This window comes from Bubalus bubalis, chromosome 15 (genome assembly GCF_019923935.1).
Source record: "Bubalus bubalis isolate 160015118507 breed Murrah chromosome 15, NDDB_SH_1, whole genome shotgun sequence".
NCBI classification, from domain to species: domain Eukaryota; kingdom Metazoa; phylum Chordata; class Mammalia; order Artiodactyla; family Bovidae; genus Bubalus; species Bubalus bubalis.
This window is the reverse complement of record NC_059171.1, coordinates 425712-453240: the sequence shown is the minus strand read 5'-3', so window position 1 is coordinate 453240 and position 27529 is coordinate 425712. Positions and strand designations below refer to the sequence as shown.

Genomic DNA, 27529 nt, shown 5'->3' with positions numbered 1-27529 from the left:
CAATTACTTGATTCATCAAAAATTTGATATACTTTGGCATCCACAAATACTTTTAAAGAGTTTTCTGAATATTTTCGTTATTGGAGTCAGATATTAAGCAGGTGTTTGTTGTGTCTGTCATGTATCAGGCATTGTACTGGGAGCTGAGTATGCAGTGATAAGTAAAGTATATGTGATTATCATAAAGGACTTTAGCTCACAATCTAATCCTTATATTCAGGATTGTATTTTAGCATAAAAGATCTTATATGGAAAATAGCTGAATACATCGACAAATAAGCATCAATTTTTTCTATGAAGTTCAAAATATGAAATGTAGAGTTGCTATTTTGGCAAATTGAAATACTTTGGTTTCTGTTTGATTTTGATTTTTCTTGTCCTTCAGTAAAATTTATCATTTTATAAAATTTAAAGTTTCATGAAGTTAACCTTCTTTCTCAGGAACCAGTGATATTGTCAGTATAATTGAATTTTCTGAGTGTTTTATTGTTCTTTAAAAAGAGAAATAATTTATTTGAGCATTACAGTTTTACACTAATTCATTCCCTTTTGTGTAACAAAATTAAGTATAGAAGAGCATAATGAATTGCACGTTTTTTTCCCTCTGTTCAGAACAACAATAGTGTTGATGATCTCACAAGCAATATATTATTAACCACTGGCACATAATTGGCAAGTGATTATGATATAGTTCATTGTTTTTCTGGCATATGCTAGCTATTTCAAGGTAACATGGCTTTAAATCAAGTGATGAACATTTAAAAATTTCAAACTCCTAAAGATGTGTGTTGTTTTGAAGAATTTCAGAAATTAAAGTTAAAATCCTTCTTCATCTTCTAAATAAACATAAAATTCAATTGTCCAGGATACTGTTTTGAGGCATTTCAGGTCTCACGTCTTTAAAAAGTTAGACTTAATCAACTGTGCTCCAAAATAAAAATGTAAAAAAAATTATAAAAATGCCTTTTTTTCTTCCTAGGTAGAGCAATGATAGATATAATACTGTTGCCTTCTGACAAAGATCCTCCAAAACTGAGAGACTGTTTGCCTGCTGTAGGAGCATTAAAACATTTGAAGGAATGGTATTCAGCAAAAATTACTATAGCAGGAGATCATTGTGAAATGTAAGCTATCTGTGCTATTTGTTTTTACAGTTAACTTGGTACCCTGCTTTTAATAGACCCAGCATTTGAAGATTTTTAAAAATGTGAGTTTTATGGGGGTGGCCAAGAAAGCAACATCTTATGGGAAAACTAAAACTTTTTGACCAACCCAATATGTCCTACTGCAATTAGAGTTTTTTTCATTGAGAAGGACTTAGATTTTCCTTATTTCATACTTTATATTTCTCAGAAGTTTTAAGTTTTTAGTAGATATTATGGATACTGTTTTTGAACCGTTATTGAGCATTATTCTCCAAACACATTGTGTATTTTTAAATAGGTTTGTATTGTCCAGTGAGCACCATGATAAATGCCATGGGTGTATGGATACACTGGATTTATAATGTCATGGGTTTTTTTTGTTTTATGTGCAATGTAGAAATAAATATATACTGTTGTGTCTTAGACACTTGAGTAAGGATCAACTGTGTATTATAGTTTTGATCCTTAAATAGGTGTTGGGTTTGTTCACTTCATGATTCTCTTCATTCAGCAGCTGTCTATTGGCCACTGTCATCATGCCAAGCACAGCAGTGTGTACTGGGGAATTAGAAAAGTGAGATGTGGTCTTTTTCATTGAAATACAGGGAGGAACTGGAATGCATATAGTCAGGACAATCTGTCAGTGCTATTAAGGAATTTCATACAGAACTGTTGTGGCAACAGTTTAGGAAGGCAGTTCTTTTGAAGATAAGAATTTAATTCTTTCTGTCTGTATATGTGTGTACATATGTGTGTATCTGATATGTTAAAGCCAGTAAATAACAATAGGAAAATCTATTCATCTATAGCATTAAGGATAATTATTCGTAATTCATGGTGATGTTGAGATTAAATGAACATATGCTGGAAACTTCTCCAGAGACTGATTTAATGAACGTTCTATATTAGTAGATAAAAGCAGAAATATAATCTTTACATTTTACTTATTTAGCTTGTAGTTAACTATAACGATTAAATCTAAGTCAAATTTAAAAGCCTGTATTGAATTATCATGAACTTTTTATTTATAGAAATTATCAGAAAATTGCAGAATACCTTTCTGCTAATACTGTATCTTTTGAAGATCTCAGAAATGCTATTGATTCAAAGGAGCTATGGAGGGGAAAGATTCAGATATGGGAGAGGAAGGTAAGTGGATTTCTGTTATCCCAGTTTACAAAGCAGGCCTTTCAACTTTATTTACAACACAGATAATATTAATGAATCCTAGTGAAAACGTACCATTTGAAGATGTCCTGGAAAAACACTTATCTCAACAGAACTTCTCCATTAATAGAAACGTTCTGAATTTATACAGAACAGTAGCCCACTGGCTTCATGTTGCTACTAGAACTTTCTATGTGACTACTTCAAACACAGAACTGAATTTTTCACTTTATTTAAATTTAAGTCTCTATGATTGTTATGGGCACTGCAATTCTAGAATGTAACATTATTTTCAAACATAGCTTTTAACATTAGTTGAGTTCATGTTTGTCCACACTGCTTTATTTAATTGCATGTAAGTTGTATCCACGTTGAAATAAGTATTTCTGGTATTTGATGTATTTCAGTCTATTATGCTTAGTTGCTCAGTTGTGTCCAGTTCTTTGGGACTCCATGGACTGTAGCCCGCCAGGCACCTCTGTCCATGGGATTCTCTAGGCGAGAATACTGGAGTGGGTTGCCATTCCTTTCTCCAGGGGATCTTCCTAATAACCCAGGGATCGAACCCCAGTCTCCTGCACTGCAGGCAGATTCTTAACCATTTGAATCATCAAGGAAGCCCCTGTGGTTCCAGAGAATGGGCTTAATATACTCTTGTGGGCTAGTGAAAGGCCAAGGAGAGCGTTTCATGAAAAATTCATGTGTAAGTTGAAATACGAATGATGTATACATAAATGGAAGAGTTGCATTTTGAGCTGAGGAATCAAAAATGAATTTATATATGGTTTTTCTCTCAACTTTTATGTTGCAATAAGATGCTTTAATCTTCGTAACTTAATTCATGATGCCTGTAACTGTGCTCTCTTCGTTTCTTTTCAGTTTGGAAGTGAAATTAGTTTTCCTGAATTTTGTTTAAAGGGAGTCACACCTAAGAATTTTAGTACATCTAATTTAAAAACTTGCTTTCTTGACAAAAAGATAATACCATCAAAGGATAAAGATATTTTGCCAAAGGTAATCTGTGTTTGTTTTTGCAATCCTTCATTCATAAATATTGTTATAAGATACATTTGAATCTTCAGTTAACTTAGCTAATATATGTGCTTAAGTGTGCTCACTCACACAACTTTTATTATAATTGTTCTTAAATTATACTGTGTTATCAGCATTGAATATTGGCAAAACTATCACTGTTTTAGATTCTTTTCAAAATGAAATGATCCTAATGTTAGGTCAGTATAGGCCTGAAACCACTTCAGGTTTGAACTTTACCATGTGAGCTCTCTAGGATTCAGTTTGAAGGGAGCATGACACAGTGGAAAGAGAACAGGCTTTGATCTCTCTGTCTCTGTGTTCACACACACAAACGCATGCATCAGTTCAGGCACTCAGTCATGTCTGGCTCTGTGACCTCATGGACTGCAGCACACCAGGCTTCCCGGTCTGTCACCAATCCCAGAACTTGCTCGAACTCATGTCAGTTGAGTTGGTGTTGCCTCCAACCATCTCACCCTCTGTCGCCCCTTCTGCCTTCAGTCTTTCCCAGCATCGGGGCCTTTTCTAATGAGTCAGCTCTTTGCATCAGGTGGCCAAAGTATTGAAGCTTCAGCATTAGTCCTTCTGATGAATATTTCGGATTGATTTCCTTTAGGATTGACTGGTTTGATCTTTTTGCTGTCCAAGGGACTCTCAAGAGTCTCCTCCAACACCACAGTTCAAAAGCATCAATACTTCGGCACTCAGCTTTCTTTATGACCCACCTCTCATATGACTACTGAAAAAACTATACCCTTGAGTATACAGATCTTTATATAAATACACACTATGTGTGTTTATTTTTGTGTATACACACACATACATATACATAATCACATATGGTAAAATTACTCAGATTTCTGCAAGTTTAAAATTTTGTATTGTTTGAAGATGTTTTTGCTTTTCATTGCACTTTCTATTAAGTACGCTAACCCCAACCTTGGAGATACCCTTTTCACTAGCTCACTCTTGGTTTAGTTTTAGACTCTACCCAAAGAAATCCTTAATCTTACTTCTTTGAGTGGAGCTTGCTTTGTTAATTAGCATCTTGGTTTCACTAGTTCTTTCTTTAATTACTTTGGTATTTTCTCCAAAGATTTTTTTTTTGTTTTTAATCTCAGCATACCAGCAGATGTTGGCAATTTGTTCTCTGGTTCCTCTGCCTTTTCTGGTGTGTCTTTTCTTTTTCTTTCTCAGTTTTTCGGACCCACTTCAGTAACCTAGCCTCCTGGCTTATCTGTCTGTCTAGCTAGAGATAAACAGGATAAGTTGAGAACTCTTGTCCTCTGTTGCTTACCTCTTTTTAGACTTCTTCCTGTAAACTCTTTCTAGAAATTTTCCTTTCTAGGAAATCTCCATGTTTATCTCTCCACTCTGAAAGCTAGAATTGAAATGGAAGAAATTCTTGTCTGTTATAGAGAATGAAGTGTTTGGCTTGCATAATGTATAAATACTGTCTTTTTAAGACCAATTTTAAAGGTTTAAAACCTGATCACTAATTTGTTCACTTTCATTTTATTCCTGGTATTTAAAAACTTACATAATTTTATTTTCTTTTTTTAGGTTTTTCATTATTACGGCCCTGCTTTAGAATTTGTGCAGATGATAAAATTATCAGATCTACCCTCCTGCTATATGTCGGACATTGAATTTGAGTTGTATCCTTTTCATTTACATGTTCATCATAGATCACATTTTCTGTGTCAAGTAGAGTTTTTTCCTGGTACTACCACATTTAAATATTTGGCCGTACTTTTGTGTTTCTTTTTTTTATAATATCAGTATACCTTTCATTGCCATTGTTTTAAGAGAAGTTCTACAACTTGCAAAAAAGAATCTTCCTTCAGGTAGTATATTTATGCCTTTAGGATAGGCAGAAGACTTCCTGAAATTATCACTCATTTGTGGGGTAGGGAAGAGGGAAAAATGTTAGGAATCTATGAAGAAAAACAAAATAATTTATATACTATTAGAAGGTTCAGATGTTTCTCTTGACATTGACAGGATAGATAAAAGTGCTATTCTACTGTATTGTTTTAAATACCTAAGTAAATATAAATGCCATCACATTTGTCTACAAATATTCAGCATTTTTAGAATCTTTTTAAAGAAAATATATCTTAAGATGTTTTAAGAATATACCTAATAACAATATTTTGTATAAAAAGAATTTGTTATTGATTGGAAATGAAACAGTAGTACATACAGTGTTCTTGAATTTTTATTCAGAAGCTCCAGTTTTTAAAATTTCTGGTTCTAATAGTTTGCAGTATCCCTACTTCTTGGCGTATCTTCAGAATCAGAAAAATAATTGTCCTTAAGGAGAGGAGTAATTCTGAGTTCCTGCAGCTTAAAATTTTTAATAAATGAATTTAAACATCTTGTGAGTTGGAGGATCAAACTTATTTTAGGGAGTTAAATTATTTGATAGCTAACCATTCTGTCATTTCTTTAACTCCTTAGTACAGGGGATTGACAAAAAACAGTACCAAGCAGACCTCCAGGTTGCTGTTGGAGCAGATTTCTTCCCTGTGTGGCGAGGTATAGAAAGTGGGGTTTTGTTTGTTTTGTGTTAAACTCAGTATTTACAGATGTGTGAGAAAAAGGAATATATGTTTTTTTCATCTGTCTTTGTGTGATGATTTGGTTTCTTTCACATAACACATTGTTTTGGTCCTAATTCATATTAAAATATTTTGGACTTTTTATAACTCAAGTCCACTGCAGACAGGAAGTGATTTTTGTTTTTTTTAGAAGAGATTTTCAAAAATCAGCTTCATGATTGGTAATTGCTTTAAAGTTTTAGTCTATGTTAGATTTTTGTTAACCTACTCCTTTCACATGTGATTTCAGTTCTGTGGCAAGATACTTATATGGCCCAGATGATAGACACACTTAAGTGAAACATTTTCCCGAAACGTATAAAGCTCTAGATACCCTCTTTTTGAAGTTACAATGAAATCTTTAGTCCTTAGTTTTATAGATAATGTTTCAAGTCAAAATCAAGCATATACCTGTAATTTGGCACAGGTATAAAGTAATTATTAATCCATCTATTGAAGATAGGCAAGACCAATCCTAGAAGACAGCTAAACTCTTGGTATCTATTCATGTCATATTTTCAGTTGTTTTATTTTAAATTTGTTGTATTAGATTGTCATTTTTATTGTTTCTTGGGCAATGGCTATAGAATATTGGACTGTACTTTATCAGTCAAGGACAAATATTGGATCTTTAAATATATGTTCCTACTTTAATGCAGCAAAAGGGATAATTTTTGGAAACATAGATTATGTAATTTGGCTGATAGATCTGTAAATGTGAAACAGTTCATTGTCCTTTTACATTGGGTTAAAATTAGTTTTTTACATTTTTTGAAAGAAAATTTTAAATTGGATGCTCATTGCTCGAAATAATCCTAGTGCTTTATACCATGGTTTTCATTTATTTATTCTTTTTTTTTGGACTGCCTGCCATTTGCTTGTTGCAGGTACTGGAGAGAATAAAGTGGACAAGGTCCCTCCTTGGGAAGCTATCATAGTGCTGAAATTCTAGTGATTTATGTGATCCTAAGTCGACTTCTGAGCTTAAAAAGGATGTTTGATTATCCCCAGAATAAAAATAAAAACCTTTTAGAGGAATACTTATTAGATTAGAAAAAGGCAAGATAAAATTGTTAGGGAATCATAATATCTATTAATCATACGGGCAGGAACATTTTTGTTAAAGAGGAGAATTTATAAGGCTAAAATGATGATTGTCATATTAGTGCCTGCTTGTTTGGTGTTTGCCTCTTGAAAGGGGTTTGAAACGTTGTCTTAAATTTTGAAATAGAAGGTGAAACTAAAAGCATCATTCTCAGGTCTCTCAGAGTCTATCTAAGGATTAGTGTAGGAGTGAGCACGGCTTATCAGGATCCAAGTTTGTTCTCAGTATAGTGTAAACTATCGACATATATTTATTTTGTAGGAAATTATAGCGTATGTGATTTAGAAATGTTTATTTTCATTTTTGTAGTAAATGTTTAATCAAAAATAGGCTGTCTCAGAAATGTGGTTATTTATCTGGATGGTGGATCAGGATATGTATACCAGGGTATAAGTTATGCTTTGAACTGTGTTTAGCATCTCTACGTTGTTAAGCTGTAACTATAATTTTAACGGTCATATAATTGTTAAACTATAACTGGACTCTGATCTGGCATACTAACATTACAGCTTTGTCTGCCCTTTGGGCCAGATGGTCTTGTCATGCATTTTGGGCTAAGAAGTCTTCTTTATGCAAGGAGGAAGAACTAGGACTTAATGTTTAGAAAATTAAACATATATCTTTTAGAATTAATGATTATTTTCCTAAATATTTTTATTTTAATGTCTAATCTTGAGTATGTAGAATATACTTGACTTAAAAAGATTATGGCTATAATAATAAAGGAAAGTAAGCATATTTAATTTTACCTACCTTACTATGCTCCGGTAGACTTATTTTTATAATTGTTAAGAATACGTAAGGAAAAATAATAAATAGCAGCAAAAAGTGTTAATTAACTTTGTATCACATATCTCGTGTAACCCATCTGTCTACCAAAGACAATTAAAAGTGACTTTGCTTTAGATTTGAGATGCCTCGTGCCTAAATTTCACCCAAATTTAAAAAAAAGTATATATCGAGATGTGCTGATTTTGTAGCTTACATTTCTAAAACAACAGGCAGAGTACAGCTTTCAGGGTTGCAATTTGTATTGTTCAGTGCTTAATCAAATTGAGAATTTACCTAAATATGTTATGTTGGGTTTGGGGGAACAAATATTTAATGAACATCTGTGAACCCAGCCATGGGAATATGAGGATGACTAAGTTGAGCTTGCTCATAAATCAGTTGGACACTGCTGTATGTTTTCTGGCATAGATTCATGGTTTCTCTGAATTTTATATCTGTTAGCATTAAGTCTCTGATATCTAGGAACAGAAGTTATGAAATTGCCTTTTGATTCTAATTTTGAAGCCAGAACAATAATCCATTTAGACTCAAATTTATAAAATTATGGCTTAGTGTGACCAGAATCTTTTGAGGACAGATAGAATTTGTGGCCTCTCATTGATTTGCCGGAGAAGGCAATGGCACCCCACTCCAGTACTCTTGCCTGGAAAATCCCATGGACGGAGGAGCCTGGTGGGCTGCCGTCCATGGGGTTGCTAAAAGTCAGACACGACTGAGCGACTTCACTTTCACTTTTCACTTTCATGCACTGGAGAAGGAAATGGCAACCCACTCCGGTGTTCTTGCCTGGAGAATCCCAGGGACGGGGGAGCCTGGTGGGCTGCCGTCTATGGGGTCGCACAGAGTTGGACACAACGGAAGTGACTTAGCAGCATTGATTTGCAGATAGACAAAGAAATTATACCCACAACCTAAACTTGAATCAAATATTGTAAATATGGTTTTCAGATATATGACTCAGTGGAAGGAAAAGGAATACCTATAGCTGAATACCTTTCTATGTTTTTTGGCTTTTACTTTTTTGGTAGAGGTGAGGCCGTGTTTTGGGTTTTTGTTTTTTTTAGTTTTTATAGTGAAATTTTTGGGAGAGAGTGTTATTAAAGGTGTGTTATGTCGATGAAATGTGAGTAGAGAATTGTCAGGTGACACCCTTTTACAGTTGCTTTCTGTGTGCAGTCACTAAAAGTGTGTTCTGTTTTATCCAGGCTGGTGCTCTGTTTGTGTTGCCGTGCACCATTGGTAGCATACTTACTCCTCCTCCCAGCCAGCTCAGTTCAAGAAGATGGAAGGAATATATGGCTAGAAAGCCTAGGACAATCGGTGGTAAGCAGTCCAGTTTTCATGGTGTAACATAAATAATGTACATATCAAATCTGAAATACAGATAACACTTCTTCATGAGAAAATACGTTATTACTACTAATTAAGAAAGACCTGTATCATATTAAGATTTTTTTTTTATCTAACAACCTACTGCAACATATATACAACAACCTTAATTCATTCATAAAATATCAGTGTTCAAAAGACAGAAATCTTGGTTAATTAGATAGCTAATTATATTGAACATGGGTTTCTTAGAGCCATTTCAGGAAATAAACTTGTGGTTACAATTTTATGACGAAATTAATAGAATCTATTTAACAACTTTTTATATGCTGTGCACTATTCTAAGTACTTTAGAAATCTTGATTCATTTAAATTTTATACTAACCTTGTGAAATTGCATTTATACCCATTTAACAGATACGGAAAATTGGGGCTTGGAGAAATTACAGAGCTATTAATTGGCAGAATCTTGTTTCAAATCCTGTCTCTTCCAGTTAATAGCTCTGTTAACATCTCCAAGGATTTGAACCCAGGCCTCTAATAATCTATTACATTCAAGATGTCATTAGTTTCTATTATAAATTCAGATTATTTAAATCCAAACTAATATTTCATGAAGTAATGGTGGGACAGATGTTAAAGTCACTTGTCCAAAGTCACATCACCAAAGTGTGTTCCTCTGTACTCTTCGCCAGCGTCTATTCCAATTGGACAATGCTGTGGACTGGGCCTTGTGACTCAGCTGGTAAAGAATCCACCGGCAATGTGGGAGCCCTGGGTTCAGTCCCTGGGTAGGGAGGATCCCCTGGAAGAGGGAAAGGCTGCCCACTCCAGTATTCTGGGCTGGAGATTTCCATGGACTATACAGTCCATGGGGTTGCCAAGACTTGGACACGACTGAGCGACTTTCACTTCTTTCTTTTGTTTAATTTAATTCTGCACTTATGATTAGCTGTTGTGCTCCATGCTGTGGTAGGACTGCAGACGCGTGTCTGCCCTGCTGTAATCTCTGGACATGCTCTCAAGTCAAGTGCTCGTGCTGAGCTGTGTCCAACTCTTTGTGCCCCCATGGACGGTAGCCCGCCAGGCTCCTCTGTCCTTGGAATTCTTCAGGCAAGAATACTGGATGGCTTGCCTTTTCCTTCTCCAGGGGATCTTCCCAACCCAGGGATTGAGCCTGCGTCTTCTACCTCTCCTGTATTGCAGGCAGATTATTGACCAGGAAAGCTGCAGAGATACTCTAGAGCCCTAGAATGCCAAGGAATACAGTTTTACAATCAGTGGCTTCCCCAGTACTTTATAGGTGAGATATTGAAATACATGTTAGCAAATGTTGAATTTGAAATGCACATAGTATTTATGTAGAGAGTTAAAGCTAGAGTTTAAAGTTTTAGATGTATATCTCAGTGAGTCATCAGAGCAAGAGATTTAGAGTTTAGCTTACCGGCTGTTTTGTTTACCTATTTTAAAAGTCACCCTACTTCACTTGAGTTCAGTCACTCAGTCATGTCTGACTCTTTGTGACCCCATGGACTGTAGTGTGCCAGGCTTCCCTGTCCATCACCAACACCTGGAGCTTGCTCAAACTCATGTCCCTTGAGTCGGTGATGCCATCCAACCATCTCATCCTCTGTCGTCCTCCTCTCCTCCTGCCCTCGGTCTTTCCCAGCATCAGGGTCTTTCTCAGTGAGTCAGTTCTTCCCATCAGGTGGCCAAAGTATTAGAGTTTCAGCTTTAGCATCAGTCAGTCCTTCCAATGAATATTCAGGACTGATCTCCTTTAGGATGGACTGGTTGGATATCCTTGCAGTCCAAGGAACTCTCAAGAGTCTTCTCCAACACCACAGTTCAAAAGCATCAATTCTTTGGTGTTCAGCTTTCTTTATAATCCAACTCTTACATCCATACATGACTACTGGAAAAACCATAGCTTTGAATAGACGGACCTTTGTTGGAAGAGTAATGTCTCTGCTTTTTAGTATGCTGTCTAGGTTGGTCATAACTTTCCTTCCAAGGAGTAAGCATCTTCTAATTTCATGGCTGCCGTCACCATCTGCCTTGATTTTGGAGCCCAGAAAAATAAAGTCAGCCACTGTTTGCACTGTTTCCCCATCTACTTGCCATGAAGGGATGGGACCAGATGCCATGATCTTAGTTTTCTGAATGTTGAGCTTGAAGCCAACTTTTTCACTCTCCTCTTTCATCAAGAGGCTCTTTAGTTCCTCTTCACTTTCTACCAAAAGGGTGGTGTCATCTGCATATCTGAGGTTATTGATATTTCTCCCGGCAGTCTTGATTCCAGCTTGTGCTTCATCCAGCCCAGCGTTTCTCATGATGTACTTTGCATATAATTTAAATAAGCAGGGTGACAATATACAGCCTTGATGTACTTCTTTCCCGATTTGGAACCAGTCTGTTGTTGTTCCATGTCCAGTTCTAAACTGTTGCTTCCTAACCTGCATACAGGTTTCTCAAGAGGCAGGTAAGGTGGTGTGGTATTCTTATCTGTTCAAGAATTTTCCACAGTTTGTTGTGATCCACATAGTCAAAGGTTTTGGTGTAGTCAATAAAACAGAAGTAGATGTTTTTCTGGAACTCTCTTGCTTTTTCCATGATCCAGCGAATGTTGGCAGTTTGATCTCTGGGTCCTCTGCTTTTTCTAAATCCAGCTTGAATACCTGGAAGTTCATGTACTGTTGAAGCCTGGCTTGGAGAATTTTAGCGTTACTTTATTAGCGTGTGAGATGAGTGCAATTGTGTGTAGTTGAGCATTCTTTGGAGCTTCCTTTCTTGGGGATTGGAATGAAAACTGACCTTTCCCAGTCCTGTGGCCACTGCTGAATTTTCCAAATTTGCTGGCATATCGAGTGCAGCACTTTCACAACTTCGTCTTTTAGGACTTGAAATAGCTCAACTGGAATTCCATCACCTCCACTAGCTTTGTTTGTAGTGATGCTTCCTATAGCCCACTTTACTCAGACTCTGGGATGTCTGGCTCTAGGTGAGTGATCACACCATCGTAGTTTTCTGAGTCATGAAAATCTATTTTGTACAGTTCTTCTGTGTATTGTTGCCACCTCTTCTTAATATCTTCTGCTTCTGTTAGGTCCATACCATTTCTGTCCTTTATTGAGCCAATCTTTTCATGAAATGTTCCCTTGGTATGTTGAATTTTCTTGAGATCTGTAGTCTTTCCCATTTTATTGTTTTCCTCTATTTCTTTGCATTGATCACTGAGGAAGGCTTTCTTATCTCTCCTTGCTATTTTTTGGAATTCTGCATTCAAATGAGTATATCTTTCCTTTTGTCCTTTGTCTTTAACTTCTCTTCCTTTCTCAGCTATTTGTAAGGCTTCCTCAGACTACCATTTTGCCTTTTTCCATTTCTTTTTCCTGAGGATGGTCTTGATCCCTGTCTTGTGTACAATGTCACAAACCTCCGTCCATAGCTCTTCAGGCTCTCTGTCTGTTAGATCTAACCCCTTGAATCTATTTGTCACTTCCACTGTATAATCGTAAGGGATTTGATTTAGGTCATATGTGAATGGTCCAGTGGCTTTCCCTACTTTCTTCAATTTAAGTCTGAATTTGGCAATAAGGAGTTCATGATCTGAGCCATAGTCAGCTCCCTTGTCTTTGTCTTGTCTTCTCTTGTGTTATTGGAAGAGTGTGTTTGCTATGACCAGTATGTTCTCTTGGGCAAACTGTGTTAGCCTTTGCCTTGCTTCATTTTGTACTCCAGTGCCAAACTTGCATTGGAGATACTCCAAATTTGCCTCTTGCAGGAGACCTGGGTTTGATCCCTGGGTTGAAAATTGTCCCCTGGAGAAAGGCTACCCACTCCAGTATTCTGGCCTGAAGAATTCCCAGACTCAAACAGAACAGCACCCTAAGCGACTTGCTGCAAAGAGCAGACAGTTGACTTGCTCATAGCTGGAGCAGGGTTCACCTGGGCAGCTCTCCTGCCCGTCTCACCAGCGCTCACGGATTGAGTTGTGGTGTCACTGAGCTGGTGGCTTGTTTGCGGGTTGGCCTCAGATGGGCGCAGGAAGGGGGCGCTTCTCCATGTGCTGTCAGGGCCTTCTCCTTGCCACGTGCTTTTTTCCTGTGATCTCCATAGCACATAGCTAGGATTTTTACATGACGACTCAAGATTCCAAGATACGCAAACATTGAGGCTGCCGGGACTTTTTAAGGCTTCTTCCCGGAACTGGCCGAGTGTTACTTCTGCTGTGTTCTGTTAGTTAAAGCTCCTCTCACCATGGGCCAGACTCAAGAGGGAGGCGGCCGTCAGGCTCTGAGCCCTGGGACGCCACCGATGCCACAGCCCTCCACGGACGAGTGGGGGTGACCGTGGGCACTGTAGGCGTGGCTAGGAAGAAACACAGCGTGAGGAGAACGAGAACCTTTAGAAATACCTGAATTTAAGGCATAGTGGAGGAAACGGTTGTCGGAAAACTGGAAAAAATTATAGGCATTAACATCGATATTGAAATACAGTTTATGACATGATATAGATTATGGTGCAAGGTGTGAGAAATAACGGGGAGTCCAGCAAGGTTCTTACACTTGAGGAAATAGAAGCATGGTCCTCTTCTTGGTGAAATTTATAGCCAAATGAGGCAGGCCCTTTGAAAAATCATTTTAAATCCCTTTAGCTGGCAGGGTGAAAGTGAAGTGGAGGATACTTCCAGGGTGTACGACCTCACAGAGCCTTACACAGGGCTTCTTTGAGGAACAGACATTGTTAATGTAGCTTATTGCACTGAACTACTCATGAATAAATTCAACTTTAACCCTTCTCAGCTCACAGGGAATATGTGTATACCTGGTGATTTTGGCGGATGCTAAAACAAAGTCAGAAATAGACTTACTGGATGGCAGAAGAGTCAGTTTCACCTTACTACATGAAATGATGGGATAGAATAGTATTTATCGGTTTCTCACTATTATCTATATTTAAGGCTATTAACCATAGCCTTGACTAGACGGACCTTTGTTGGCAAAGTAATATCTCTGCTTTTTAATATGCTCTCTAGGTTGGTCATAACTTTCCTTCCAAGGAGTAAGCATCTTTTAATTTTATGGCTGCAATCACCATCTGCAGTGATTTTGGAGCCCCCCAAAATAAAGTCTGACACTGTTTCTCCATCTATTTGCCATGAAGTGATGGGACCAGATGCCATGATCTTCGTTTTCTGAATGTTGAGCTTTAAGCCAACTTTTTCACTCTCCTCTTTTACTTTCATCAAGAGGCTCTTTAGTTCTTCTTCACTTTCTGCCATAAGGGTGGTGTTATCTGCATGTCTGAGGTTAACTGATATTTCTCCGGGCAATCTTGATTCCAGCTTGTGCTTCCTCCAGCCCAGCGTTTCTCATGATGTACTCTGCAGATGAATTAAATAAGTAGGGTGACACTATACAGCCTTGACGTACTCCTTTTCTTATTTGGAACCAGGCTGTTGTTCCATGTCCAGTTCTAACTGTTTCTTCTTGACCTGCATACAGGTTTCTCAAGAGGCAGGTCAGGTGGTCTGGTATTCCCATCTCTTTCAGAATTGTCCACAGTTTATTGTGATCCACACAGTCAAAGGCTTTGGCATCATCAATAAAGCAGAAATAGATGTTTTTCTGGAATTCTCTTGCTTTCTCCATGATCCAGTGGATGTTGGCAATTTGATCTCTGGTTCCTCTGCCTTTTCTAAAACCAGCTTGAACATCTGGAAGTTCACGGTTCACATATTGCTGAATCCTGGCTTGGAGAATTTTGAGCATTACTTTACTAGCGTGTGAGATGAGTGCAGTTGTGTGGTAGTTTGAGCATTCTTTGGCATTGCCTTTCTTTGGGATTGGAATGAAAACTGACCTTTTCCAGTCCTGTGGCCACTGCTGAGTTCCACATTTGCTGGCATACTGAGTGCAGCACTTTCACAGCATCATCTTTCAGGATTTGGAATAGCTCAACTGGAATTCCATCACCTCCACTAGCTTTGTTCGTAGTGATGCTTCCTAAGGCCCACTTGACCTCACATTCCAGGATGTCTGGCTCTAGGTGAATGATCACACCATCGTGAATATCTGGGTCGTGAAGATCTTTTTTGTACAGTTCTTCCGTGTATTCTTGCCACCTCTTCTTAATATCTTCTGCTTCTGTTAGGTCCATAGCATTTCTGTCCTTTATCGAGCCCATCTTTGCATGAAATCTTCCCTTGGTATCTCTAATTTTCTTGAAGAGATCTCTAATCTTTCCCATTCTATTGTTTTCCTCTATTTCTTTGCATTGATCGCTGAGGAAGGCTTTCTTATCTCTCCTTGCTATCCTTTGGAACTCTACATTCAAATGGGAATATCTTTCCTTTTCTTGTTTGCTTTTCCCTGCTCTTCTTTTCATAGCTATTTGAAAGGCCTCCTCAGACAGCCATTTTGCTTTTTTACATTTCTTTTCCATGGGGATGGTCTTGATCCCTGTCTCCTGTACAATGTCATGAACCTCCATCCATAGTTCATCAGGCACTCTATCTATCAGATCTTGTCCCTTAAATCTATTTCTCACTTCTACTGTATAATCATAAGGGATTTGATTTAGATCATACCTAAATGATAAAAAGTCAAAATTTAGGTCATACCTAAATCATAAAAAAAAAACATAGTCAAGGGTATGGTTTTTCCAGTGGTCATGTATGGATGTGAGAGTTGGACTGTGAGGAAAGCTGAGCTCCAAAGAATTGATGCTTTTGAACTGTTGTGCTGGAGAAGACTCTTGCAAGTCCCTTGGACTGCAAGGAGATCCAACCAGTCCATCCTAAAGGAGACCAGTCCTGGGTGTTCATTGGAAGGACTGATGCTGAGGCTGAAACTCCAATACTTTGGCCGCCTGATGAGAAGAGTTGACTCATTGGAAAAGACCCTGATGCTGGGAGGGATTGGGGGCAGGAGGAGAAGGGGATGACAGAGGATGAGATGGCTGGATGGCATCAGTGACTTGAAGCACATGAATTTGGGTGAAGTCCGGGAGTTGGTGATGGACAGGGAGGCCTGGCGTGTTGCAGTCCATGGGGTCGCAAAGAGTCGGACTCGACTGAACGACTGAACTGAACTGAAGGCTATTAACATGGATTGAACACTAACGTCTCTTAACTAAACTTAAGTGTATTCTTGACAGCCCTTTATTTATTTTTCCTCTTGTAATTTTTTCTAAGATAATTTTTTGATTTAGAATTTACTCTTAGTTGTTTTTTTTTTTTTCATAGTTTTTATTGCAGCTCTAAGAAAATACCTTATCAGTTGGCTTGATTTGATTTTTCTTTTCCCCTCTTTAAATTTGGGGATTCATATTGGTAACTTCTGAAAAATAATTAGAAATCTATCACATGACCATCTTTGAAGCCAGATTGTTGATTACTGATTAGGCTGTATCATTGAGGGCTGATTAAGCTGACACTTCACAGTATTTTTTTTTTTTCATGTTAGAAGTAGAAACAATCAAATTGAACAGTTGATTATTAAGTTCTATTTTACTCATAACCCTTCCTGGAGGGGAAATTATCCCACAGACAAAACTTCCATTGTAAAGAGTAGCTGAAGTTTAGCTAGTGTACGCTTGATGCCTCTTCCATGGGGAACATCATAGCCCTTTTGTGGTGCCCCTTCCAGTAGCCTGTCTCACTGCCAGATAAGATATCAACTGTCAGATCAGTCTTCTAAATCAAAACTCTGTTTCCCCACAGCCTGTTGAATCCTGCCCAGCTGTTCTCTGATGGTGCCTTCCATGTTCCCTTTCCTCCAAGCTACACTTTGTACTCTTTGCTGAAATTCTTCCCTGACTTTGTACTTTTACGATCTTGTTAATTATTCATTCAATCATACCTTTCTGTTTGTGCTTTGTAGGTACTATGAATTAGGGATGGTACTACAATCTGGGGATTGATGGTTAGCAAGGCAGACATGGCTTCTCCTCTTCTAGAATTTACACTATAACTTAGAAAATAGATATGGAGAAAGAGCTATAAGTCTTACCTATACAAATACAAAGTGCTAATTATACACATACTTATACAAAATACTTAGTTATACAAATACTATATACAAAACATTGTATTTAGTAGTAACCAACTAGAAATAATCCCGAGTAGCTGTTACATAAATAAAACATGTGCAAAGGTTATTATTGCTACAATTTGTAGTACAAATACCTGTTCAGGTGTATGAATGCAAGCATTTTTTTGTATTTGCACATGTATGAAATACTTAAGTTTTTCAGCAGACTTTTCTGAGCAGCTAAAATGTGCTAGGTGTGTTTTACATGCTGGACCGGCAGTAAATTGAACAAAGACCTCGCCCTTGGGGAGCTCACACGGTGATGGGGTCACAGGTTCAGTTCTTACCCAGAGTGGCTAGGTCTCTCAGTTTGGGGAAACCGTTACTCCACAGTCATTTTCTTGCTCAGGACCTAATTTTCGCTCTCCTGTCTAAAGCTGCAGCTGGACTGCACTCCTGACGTCCTCTCATCGTCCCAGCTCTATTTTCCTCCTTAGTGCTTCCCACCATCTAGTATACCTAATGTGTGTTCATTTCTTTCACTGGTATGGAGAAGAGACAAGGTGAACTCTTTACTTTTATTTGTTGCTTTATTCTCAGTGCCTGGAACAGTGCCTGACCCTTGATGGACCCCATGCACTGTGGCCACCGGGCTCCTCTGTCCATGGGATTCTCCAGGCAAGGATACTGGAGGGGCCAGCTGTTCTCTTCTCCAGGGGAGCTTACCGACCCAGGGATTGAAACCCAGGTCTCTTGCACTGCAGACAGATTTTTTTACCCTGTGAGCTACCAGGGAAGTCCTGACACTTAATAGGTACTCAAAAATAATTGTTAAATATTAAGTGAAATATAGATTGTATTTCCAATTAGTAGTAACTGCTGTCTGGAAAAGTGAAGAAAGACTTTGAATGAACTGCAGTGTGAACCAAAATTTGTGCTCCAGGTTTTATCAGTTCTTCAGGTTTAATGTAAGAAATCAAGGGATGTATATAATACATATATGTATTAGTTTGAACTGTGGTATGTCAAAAATTGTTAAATATCAGCAATTCATACAATTTGACCTCAAATAGGACAGTGCCCAATTTGAAATATGCTTAAATTGAATGGCAAAAGAATGATTTTTAAAGTGATTTTTGCTGAAATATTCGAGTATTATGGTACTGGGAAAAATGTAAAAGAACTATGGAAACAAATGGAAGGAACTAAACCCTACTACATTTCTGAAGAAAGGGCTCTATGTTTAAACTTGCATTAAAAAGCCAGTTGTATCAACCTGGTACCATATGTTCACAGAGATGTTTTATGAAATTGTCAAAAAATTGGATGTTGATCATTGCCTAATTTTATATAAAGAATGAAAAAGCTAAGGTACAGAGAAATCAGGAAACTTGCCTAAGGTCACAGGGTGAAGTCAGAATTTCCACCTAAATCTTTCTGCTGGTCATCTGTGATCATTTCACTATCCTGAGTTCTATTTTTGCCACATTTTTTAAGAAAGGAAACATTTTGAAGATACTCGGCCAAAAAAAAAAAATTATTAGTTAGGACTAATAAAGTACTTTGCATTGAGGAAGCTTGTGCCTTCTTCATACTCCAATCAGTGGGGTAAAAGTGTTTCAGAATAGTGAGCTGAAACTGACAAGGTTAAGGTGACTCAGCGTAATTTATTTTATAAATACTTTTGCCCTTGAGAAGAGGTAAAGGACTTGGATAAAGATTTTTAAAGAGATTTCAGTGGCAAAGACAAAGTATTCTTTCAGTCAGCAAAACTTATATTTATTGTGTGCTCGTGTTCAGGGCATTATTCTAGATGCTAGAAATTCAGTAGTAAAAACAGTCAACCAACTTTACTGTATTAACTTTTATTAAGCATACCATGGAACAGCATACTTGTTCTCTTCAAGCACAGATGGGACTTTCAGGGTAGACTATATATTTGTTAGGCCATTAAACAAGGCTCAGTAAATTTAAAAGGATAAAAATAATACACAATGTTTTCTCCAGTTACAATGGAATTAAATTAGAAAGCAACAGCAGAAAGAAATCTGAGAAATACTTTAAATATTTGGAAACTAAAATTTAAGCACACTTCTAAATAGCCCCTAGGTCAAATTAAAAAAATAATTTTAACTGAATGAAAATAGAAACAAACATATGAAAAGGCCCTCGTTGCAGTTCTAAGAGGATTCTAAATGCTTATCTTAGAACAGAAGGAAGATCTAAAGTCGACATTAACCTCAGGAAGCTAGAATACTAAATCCAAGTTAAGGAGAAGGAAGGAAATTAGACCAGAAATCAATGAATAAAACACAGGGGACTCTATCTAACAGAAAGTCCAAGACCTGTACATTGCAAACTACAAAACATCACTGAGGGCATTTAAAGAAGAGAACAGTGAATGGAGAGATGCAGCGTGTTCATAGTTGAGGAAATGCAGTCTTATCGCGGTGGTCTTTCTCTCCACATGGATGGTAGCAGTGGTCTAGTAGTGTTAGTCCCTCAGTCGTGTCTGACTCTGTGCGACCCCATGGACTGTAGCTCGCCAGACTCCTCTGTCCATGGAATTCTCCAGGCCAGAATACGGAGTGGGTAGCACTTCCCTTCTCCAGGGGATCTTCCCGACCCAGGGACCAAACCCAGGACTCCTGCATTACAGGCGGATTCTTTACCGTCTGAGTTACAGGGAATAGATTCAATCTAATCTCTAATGAAATTACAGGAGGCCTTTTCATAGAATTTGTCAAAATGATACTAGATTTATAGGAAATTACAAAGGTCTAGAATGGCTAAAACAATTTTGAAAAGGAAGAGCAACTTATGAGAATTTATGCTGCCTGATTTGCAACTCACTGTAAAGCTGTATCAAGACAGAGCTCACACGTGCCAGTGCAGCAGAAGGGACAGGGGTGCCAGTGAGAAAAGGGTGGTCTTTTTAACACATACCAGGATAAGTGAATGTTCATATATAGAGACTCAAAAATTACACGCATATATGCAATTATATATGTAAAGTTACGTATGCCTAATTGCAAGCACTAAAAGTATAAAACCTCTGTAAGAAAACATATACCAAAAGAAGGATCTATTAAAAGAAACCTATAAATTCACCAAAATTTAAATTTTTTGAATAAATTCACCTGTCCCCTTTTTGAAAAACTCTGCTAAGGAAAAATTTTAAAATCTACTAAGAGGAAATGGAGAAGGCAATGGCACCCCACTCCAGTACTCTCGCCTGGAGAATCCCATGGACGGAGGAGCCTGGTAGGCTGCAGTCCATGGGGTCGCTAAGAGTCAGACATGACTGAGTGACTTCACTTTCACTTTTCACTTTCATGCATTGGAGAAGGAAATGGCAACCTGCCGAGGTCCAGCTCCGGCTGATCCAGGGCTGATCCAGGGTATTCGAAGGAGAGACGGTGTAGGCGACCTATTCAAATGTTAATTAGAAATATAAAGAGTAATAGAATGAGGATAGCTCAGTAGGAAAATTCAGTGGAGAAAAGAAGCTGAGTAGCTTGGTTTACGTGGAAAATCAGTATAACCCGTGACACCAGGTTAGCTCTAACCACGGAGGCCGCAGGCGCCCTCTCAAATAGCGGAAGGTGCCCTACCTTAGACACCTTCTCGAGTGGGTCTTAGAAGCCCAGGCAAATAAATGGTCGCAGAGGATATCCACGCTCCAGATGGAGACTCAGCTGAAAATTGAGGAGAAGAATGACATGGGGAGACCAAGCGTTGATGAGCAAGGCCCATAGCTTTTTTTCACCAGGGGCTTATATACCCTAAGTTACACATAGAGGATAATAGGGGATGCAAAGTCAGCAGTCTTTGATCCTTATCAAAAACCAGGGTTTCTTTCCTGCAAATTTATGGTATACAAATGGTTTAGGTGATTTACATCATCTTCTGGCCAGAAGGCCTATTAACATTTTATGACTCTTGACAAAGACTTATCAACAAAGACTTATTTTCTCTAAGAGTAATTATTTTAAGGTTTGGCGCCATCTTCCGAAGATAAAATTACATTCCTATAGGGCGGATGTGTAATGGGTTTACAAAGGAAAGAATTTATTACCTTAAGGGTCTAAAGTTACTAACACCAAGGCCACTACTTATTTTTTCTACATACCAACTATATTAATTAATACACATTCAAGGATACAATTCAGGGGATGTGAAAACTTGGCAACAAACATTGGCTCATCAATGAAATCTTTTACTAGTTTTATTCTGACAGTTTCTAACTCTCTGAGAGGTTCTAAGCTATTTGAATATCTTAAGCTTCCCGTGAGACTGTAAACAATCGTTTGCATAGCTGTAGGAGTCCAGGTAAACTTGTCAGGCGAGTTAGAGAGCCATCTGAGGGGTTTGGATTTAAACACTCCTAATTGCCCAGGAACTTTATTAATTGGAGCTGTAAGTTAACTCTTTGACAGAGAGAGCGAGATGGTGGTGGGGGACAGCCCCCGGTAAAGTCAGAGGTGAGAGCACAAAGCAATAACGTAGGCAGACTCTGGTTTTTTGGGGGTAGATGCTCGAGAATATCCGGGGGGACTCCCGAGGCTCGATCCCGCCTTTGCGTATGCCGAGCCCCCTTCCTCATGACCTTTGTCACGAGTGGAATGTCTCTTGCCGGCTCCCGGCAGCAACCCACTCCAGTGTTCTTGCCTGGAGAATCCCAGGGACGGGGGAGCCTGGTGGGCTGCCGTCTATGGGGTTGCACAGAGTTGGACACGACTGAAGCAACTCAGCAGCAGCAGTGGCAAGAGGAAATAGTTTCAATCATATTATCTTAAAATGGACAGATAGTTTAAAAAAAAATTCTTACAACTCAATAGTATGGAGACAACCCAATTAATAAGTGACTTAGAGACTTATGGTGGTGCTAATGGTAAAGAGCCCACCTTCCAACGCAGGAGACACGAGAGATGCAGGTTTGACCCCTGGGTCTGGAAGAGCCCGTGGAGGCGGGCAGGGCACCCCACGCCAGTGTTCTTGCCTGGAGAAGCCCAGGGACGGGGGAGCCTGGCGGGCTGCCGTCCATGAGGTGGCGAAGCGCCAGGCACAGCTGGGCGGCTAACTCGCGGCACCAGTGCTGACCGTGCCTCCCAAGAGAGCTCGGCTCCGCTCTCTGGCTTCCAAAATTCTGGGAATTGTGTCAGTGAAGAAGGCTGAAGGGCCTCAGTATCGAGTATACCGGCATTCACTTAACACATGAATAATCAGTTTCAGCCCTAACCTCTGTCTTATATCTCCCAGGCCAGAGACATTTTGTTTTACTTTCTCCAGAGAATAACCGCTAGTCCCCTGGGTTGGGGGAAGGACGGTTGTTTGCCTGCACAGAATGTGGAGGGATCTGGACACCAAACAGCTTTAAGACAGACTTCCAGCCTGTTTCACTGTTTCACTGTCACTTTGTTTCCAGTGCCATCCCAGCGTCCTGTGTCAGGAGTTGTAGTATAAATTTTGTTGCTTCCAAACTTTATGGTTTTTCTCAGGTTAGCAACTGGGAGTCTGAAGTCTGTTTCCAATTGTTCATCTTCTTTCATGCTTTGAAAAGTTCATTTGCTCCTGTCTCTTCTCTCAGATATTGGTTCCTGTAGTTGTCTGCTATTTTTAAATTTATTCTCATTTCATGGAATTTCAGGAGATAGTGAAAATAAATGCTTATGTCCAATTCACCATCTTCTACAAAAAGGCTTCTATTTCTATTTTTAATCTCAAAGGCTTCACAGTTTCTCCTTAACCTTCACTATAGCCCTTACTTGGTTTGTTTTTAGCTGTCTTAACTGACCTTCGCGTTACTGGCGGCCAGATTAATGAGTGCTGTCCACCCCACTGTAAAGTTCATTATGGATGCACCGTGCGGGAGCAAGAAGCTCTCTCTGAGACATGTGCACTCCTTTCCCACCAGTGGAGCTGCGTGTGCGTGCAGGGCTCAGCGAACTCCACTTTTAAAGAAATGAAAGCTGGAAATAGTAGTTGATACATTATGGGTGTGAAGGTATAGAAAAGATGTACTAGAACTCTAAAGAGCCACATCAAAAGTTAATCAGTGAGTATGCTGCTCCTGCTGCTGCTAAGTCGCCTCAGTCGTGTTCGACTCTGTGCGACCCCATAGACGGCAGCCCACCAGGCTCCCCCGTCCCTGGGATTCTCCAGGCAAGAACACTGGAGTGGGTTGCCATTTCCTTCTCCAATGCATGAAAGTGAGAAGTGAAAGTGAAGACTGCTCAGTAAGTGTCCGCCTCTTCGCGACCCCATGGACTGCAGCCCACCAGGCTCCTCCGTCCATGGGATTCTCCAGACAAGAGTACTGGAGTGGGGTGCCGTTGCCTTCTCCGATCAGTGAGTATACATAGTTTTAATTTAAAGTAAGACGTATATGCTTTGTGAGTATCATTTTTGTTATATGAGTCTCTGCTTTAACAGCTTCCTCAGTTAAATGAATAAATTAAATTAAAAAAAGATAAATAGGGCTTCCCTTGTGGCTCAGCTGTAAAGAATCCGCCTACAGTGTGGGAAACCTGGGTTTGATCCTGGGTTGGGAAGATCCCCTGGAGAAGGGAAAGGCTACCCACTTCAGTATTCTGACCTGAAGAATTTCATGGACTGTATAGTCCATGGGGTTGCAAAGAGTCAGACACGACTGAGCGACTTTCAGTTAAATGAACAACTGCTGTCCCAAATATATTGAGTGACACCTTGTTTTAAAATAACATAGAAATGTAATTATATCCTATGGGTCAAATGTATGATTCTGCTATGTTGTCTGCTGAATTTTCACATGCTTAACAAGATAATTGTTTTTGTTTAGTTCCAGATGTTGAAGTGAAAGGAGAGAGTTCTAGCTATTATCTCTTGTTACAAGGTAATGGCAGTGGAAAGTGTAAAGCCACATTGATTCACTCAGCCAACCAGATCAATGGCTCGTTTGCACTCAGTTTAATTCACGGAAAGATGAAAGCAACGACAGAAGAAACCAAATTGAGTGAGTGTTAACTTTAGAGGGAAAACGAGATTTTTACGTTTGTTTGTGTAAGTAGTTAACTTACATGGTTTTTAGTGGACTTACTGTTTTCAAACTGCATTTCACTTTCAGTAAATTTGCTTTTACTTTAAATATTTTATAACACATTTGAACAATTTAAAATGCAGAGAATTAATCCCTTACGTATCATACTTCTTAAAATGTAACAGGTCACCCCTTCAGTTCCAAACAGGAAAATTTTTAGTATTTTCCACTTTAAACAATTTATCTTTCTAGAATTTACTTCTCATTGTTATTTACTTTCTCCCAAGCATCTTTATTGCTCATCTTTTTTTACTCTCCAAGCTCCATGCTGGGGTTATCCGTCACGGTGTGACAGACTGCCCCAAATTTAGCTTAACAATGACTGTTTATTACAATGTCTCATAGTGCTGTGACTGGACGTTTCTGTTTTGAAGGCCCGCGCGTGATTGCCCTCACACACGGCTGGGGCTTCTGTTCATCTGAAGACTTAACGGGGCTGGGTGTGTAGGCCGGCCCTTCCACTGCGTGTTTGGTGCCTGGGCTGGGGTGGCTGGAGCAGGTTGAGCTGCTTTCCTCTTCACACGCCCATCCTCCAGCCAGCCTGGGCTTCCTCGCAACAGCGTCGTCTGCAGGAAGTCTGATTCTTGTACGGTTGCCACCTTCTCTTAGAGCGAGTGTTCTGAGAAGCTGTGAGACTTTCTGTGACCTGCGTCTTTCATTGGCACTTTGACCATGCCTGTTGGTTTCCTGGGGTCACCTAGGTTCACTGTGGAAGGTCTGCACAGCAGGTGAGAAGCAGAAACGGATTCGCGGGGAGGCCGTCTTTGAAGACCAGCTCCTGTAGTCCCTCAGTGCTTGGTGTAGTGGTTTCAGTAGCTGAAGCAGAAGAAGATGTAGTGGAGGGAATTCTACTCTTCTACCTAAATTCTCTGAATTTAAGAAGCAGGTCAAAGTTTAAAATGCAAAATAATTTAGAATGTTTATTTTCTGCTGTTCATTTATTACTGTTTACTTTGAAATATGCGAGATGAAGAAAGATAAATAATTGACTTTTAATTACGTTTTAATACATTTCTTGAGAACTAAATTGTTGTTATAAGCCATCTTTAGTACTGATTTTTTCTGTTTCTTAGGCTTTCCTCTTGACCTCTTGTCACTCCCAAGTTTCTCCAGGGAGCAGCTTATACAGAGAGAGAAACAGCTAGCCGGTGTTCAGGCTTTGGCTGTGAAGGAATGTCTGAGTAAGTCGTCATGTGTGCCTTTCATTCTGTTGTAAGAATGTTGACTTGTTCAGACCTAATTTATTTTAACACTTTTTTCTTACATACTTTCTTTTAGATATGATACTCACTTGTAGAACTGTCGTTTTTTTTGCGGGATGTGAAGCAGAAAAGAATAGTTTCATTGCTTTGCCAGGCAAAGGAGCCACAGTGGACTCCTGCCCTTGAAAACTGTGTCCCAACCCAGGGGAGTCTGGTGAGGAGTTTTATGGCAACAGTTCGAGGGTGGCGTTGCTGACAAAATTACTGTGTGTGCAAGGTCTTAGGTGGTTGGTCTCCTTTTTTTTTTTAATTAAATTTTTTTTATTGTAGTCAAAGTCACATAATATAAAACATACTATATTTTAATCCTGTTAAACTGTGCAGTTCAGTGGCACTAACTACATTCTTAATAGAGGTAATGTAGGGTAGAAATGGTCTGTAATTTTTTTCCTACCAGATTCAGAATATTCCTATTTACTTGTATATTGCGGTTACCATTTATTATAATTGTCCAGGAAAATTTAGTTTCTCATTATTTTTAATTGTATACCAGAAAGAATACTTCCTGGTTAATGTAGTCATCTTTACAAAATTTCTCTTTATATCATTTAGCCAGAGGAAAGGAAGGTAGAGATTGCAAACAGAATAAAATATAAATCTAGAGAAATTAATATGTTAACTTGAGCATTGCTTCTTAGGCTTTAACCATAACTAAGCACATTGCACATATTGAGTGAAGTTGGATCATGGGTTTTTCTTTATTCAAGAAATTGACACTTTTTTAAGGGTTGTTATTTAAAATTTTTTTCCTCTGTTTCTAAATGTTAACTTGATTATCAATCTTAACATTGTTTTCATAAATAATCATTCATTAATACCTGATAGGGACTTAAGCTAATTAATATAGAATTTCTAAAACCTTGATTCAGCTTGTGAGGCTTCACTAGTTGCATATAGAAAAAATGATTATTACATACACACACTATAAAATGAAAAATACCACTCTTTAAAAGCATTTAAAAATATTTTGGATTCGGTAGTTCATTTTATTCAATGGAAAATAATTTTAGAATACCTGGTCTTAATAATTTGTATAAGAATTACTACTTTTTTATTTGTACAAAGCCAGAGTAATTGTGTAGTCTTGAACTCGTCAAACCACTTTTTTTTGACTATGAAAATAATAGGATATAATTGGGAAAGGCAAATTAGTTTCAATAAAAGGTAGTATGTATTAACCCAAGGGAAAAAAAAATAAGGAAAAAACCTAAAAATAGCGTTACACGTGATCCAGCATCTCTGACTCCTGAGCATATATCTGTAAAAGATGGAAACTGTCGTTCAAAAGGATATGTATACCCCAGTGTTCATAGCAACAGTGTTTATAACAGCCAAGACATGGAAGCAACCTAAATGTCCATCAATAGATGAATGGATAAAGAGGATGTGGAATATTACTCAACAATAAGAAAGAAAGAATACCGTTTGCAGCAACATGGATAAACCTAGAGATCCTCATACTAAGTGAAGTCAGACAGAAGATGAATATCATATATCACTTACATATGAAATCTAAAAGGCTGATAGAAATAAACTTATTTATAAAACAGAAGTAGACTCACAGACATAGAAAACAAACTTATGGTTACCAAAAGAGAACAGGAGAACGCAGAGCAGGGAGAAGGGTGGATAAATGAGGAATTTGGAATTAGCAAATACAGACTACTATATATATAGATAAACAACAAAGTTCTGATGTATATAGCACAGGGAACTATATTCAGTACCTTGTAATAACAGAAAAGAATCAGAAAAAGAATATATGTATGTCTCGGAATCATTTTGCTACACACCTAAAAGTAACACACCGTGTAAATCAACTATACTTCAATTTAAAAGGAAGAAAAAGCTGAAATACTAGTGAATACTAGTATTTTTGTGGATAAAACCCCTATATTTCAAACATTTACTTGCTTGGTATTATTTACTTCTGACTTTGTTCTAGCCCTGCTAAACCTGTCTGTAGGCTTTGAATCT

General features: G+C 38.4%; 1 protein-coding gene across 6 annotated transcripts in view; it reads left to right on the top strand.

The window, feature by feature from the left end:
• The window catches only part of LOC102389419 (MDM2 binding protein), a 77272-nt gene that overhangs the window by 9519 nt on the left and 40224 nt on the right, over positions 1-27529 (top strand). For 5 of the 6 annotated variants that reach the window (XM_044928486.2, XM_006074690.4, XM_044928488.2 and 2 more), the window contains 8 exons: positions 980-1124; positions 2177-2294; positions 3192-3326; positions 4911-5005; positions 5816-5888; positions 9053-9170; positions 24033-24206; positions 25364-25471. In XM_044928486.2, the coding sequence (XP_044784421.2) occupies positions 980-1124; positions 2177-2294; positions 3192-3326; positions 4911-5005; positions 5816-5888; positions 9053-9170; positions 24033-24206; positions 25364-25471 (966 nt within the window). The remainder of the gene's footprint in view (positions 1-979; positions 1125-2176; positions 2295-3191; positions 3327-4910; positions 5006-5815; positions 5889-9052; positions 9171-24032; positions 24207-25363; positions 25472-27529) is intronic. The other variant, XM_025264938.3, reaches the window with a different exon arrangement.